At 51.4% G+C, this 1,339-nt stretch overlaps 1 protein-coding gene across 1 annotated transcript; it reads left to right on the forward strand.

Annotated features, from left to right (window-relative positions):
- Nucleotides 1-841: 841 nt before the first annotated feature.
- Nucleotides 842-1,211, forward strand: NGA_2088000 (uncharacterized protein; the record flags this gene model as incomplete). Its single annotated transcript, XM_005854144.1, has 1 exon — nt 842-1,211. A coding segment is annotated over exon 1 (247 nt), but the record flags the coding sequence as incomplete, so codon positions are not given.
- Between the last annotated feature and the right edge of the window lie 128 nt (nt 1,212-1,339).

Below are 1,339 nucleotides of genomic sequence, written 5' to 3' on the forward strand. Positions count from 1 at the left end.
AGTATGTAGTGTCTGCCAATACCCCCAAGCTGAACCCATTGACCCATGATATAAAAATGTCATTTATTTTCTCCCATGCAACATCCGGAAGTAATGCCTACCTCGAACTGGGACACCTCGTATGTCTTCTCAAGTGTTTGGGTTCACAAAGTGATACGGGAACGTAAACTTTCGAACATCTGTCTGCTCTCAGAAGCCGTGATACCACATCTCCGGCGTCGACCGTGGCGACGGATGAGTGAAAATAGACCAAAACGGTAGACAAGTGCGTGCGCATTCTCAAAGACTAAAATACACGGAAAGAATGTCGCAAAGTCTCCCATTTGGGACTGCGTTGGTTCTTTAACGCGCAAATTACCGCACAACATGAGAAGTGCTCCAAATGCCGTGGGAGGAGGACTCGCACAAGCTTTCAACACCATTCAAGCACAACAATGCGCGCAAAACTTTAGCAACAAGTGACGAGTACATACATAGATACACTCTTGCTTGATGCCGGGCGCCTCTAGCGGGTCATATCAAGCTACGAATCAAGCTGGTGTGCAAATTGCACCCCATTTGTGTTGAGAGCATACGGAAGGGCACTCGAAAGCATATTAATAAGCCGTTCCCAAAACTCGATTGGGAGACTTACTGACGCGAAGTAATAGAATGGAAATGGCACGTCCGGAAGGGGTGCTCCTCCTAAAGATGGAAAGCAGCCATCGGGGGGAAAGATGACTACTAATAGGGTGACCCAACAGAGGAAAGGCGAGCTTTTTTCGAAGAAGAAAAGATTTATTCCATTTGTTCATGCCGTGGCCTCACGGATACAGTCACTATAACGCTTGTACCAAGGACATGACAGTGGCCTGCCCGTCAGACTCACCATCCCCTTGCCATATGTATATACACATCCATCTTTTAATCCCCGACCAAACCAAATGCACACCCTGAGTATCCCTCCCCCCCAAAATCACATGCCATGACCCCTATGTCTATGCCCTCAAGCTTTAAAAATCGGCACCACCACCTCCCCTCCCTTCGGACACGTCCCCTCCGCAACCACGGCCGGCGGACATTGCATGCGGGCGTACGGCTTGTGCGTGCTACTGTCTTTCGTCCAACATGTGTACACGCCTGTCAAATATTTCTTCCCGTTGCACATCAACACCGCCATGCCCGGGCCCCCGAAAGCCGTTTCCAAATCGGGGAGAGGAAGGGAGGGAGGGTGGGGGGGAGAGGCGGCCGTGGCTGTCGCAGCCATCTCCCCCAAGAGGGTGGGAGTGGCGGTGGTGATGCCCGCGATGGTTGTGGTCATGTACGTGTACTGATCGAGACCGGTGCACGTCCCGTGCTT

Source organism: Nannochloropsis gaditana (genome assembly GCF_000240725.1).
Source record: "Nannochloropsis gaditana CCMP526 unplaced genomic scaffold scaffold608, whole genome shotgun sequence".
NCBI classification, from domain to species: domain Eukaryota; class Eustigmatophyceae; order Eustigmatales; family Monodopsidaceae; genus Microchloropsis; species Microchloropsis gaditana.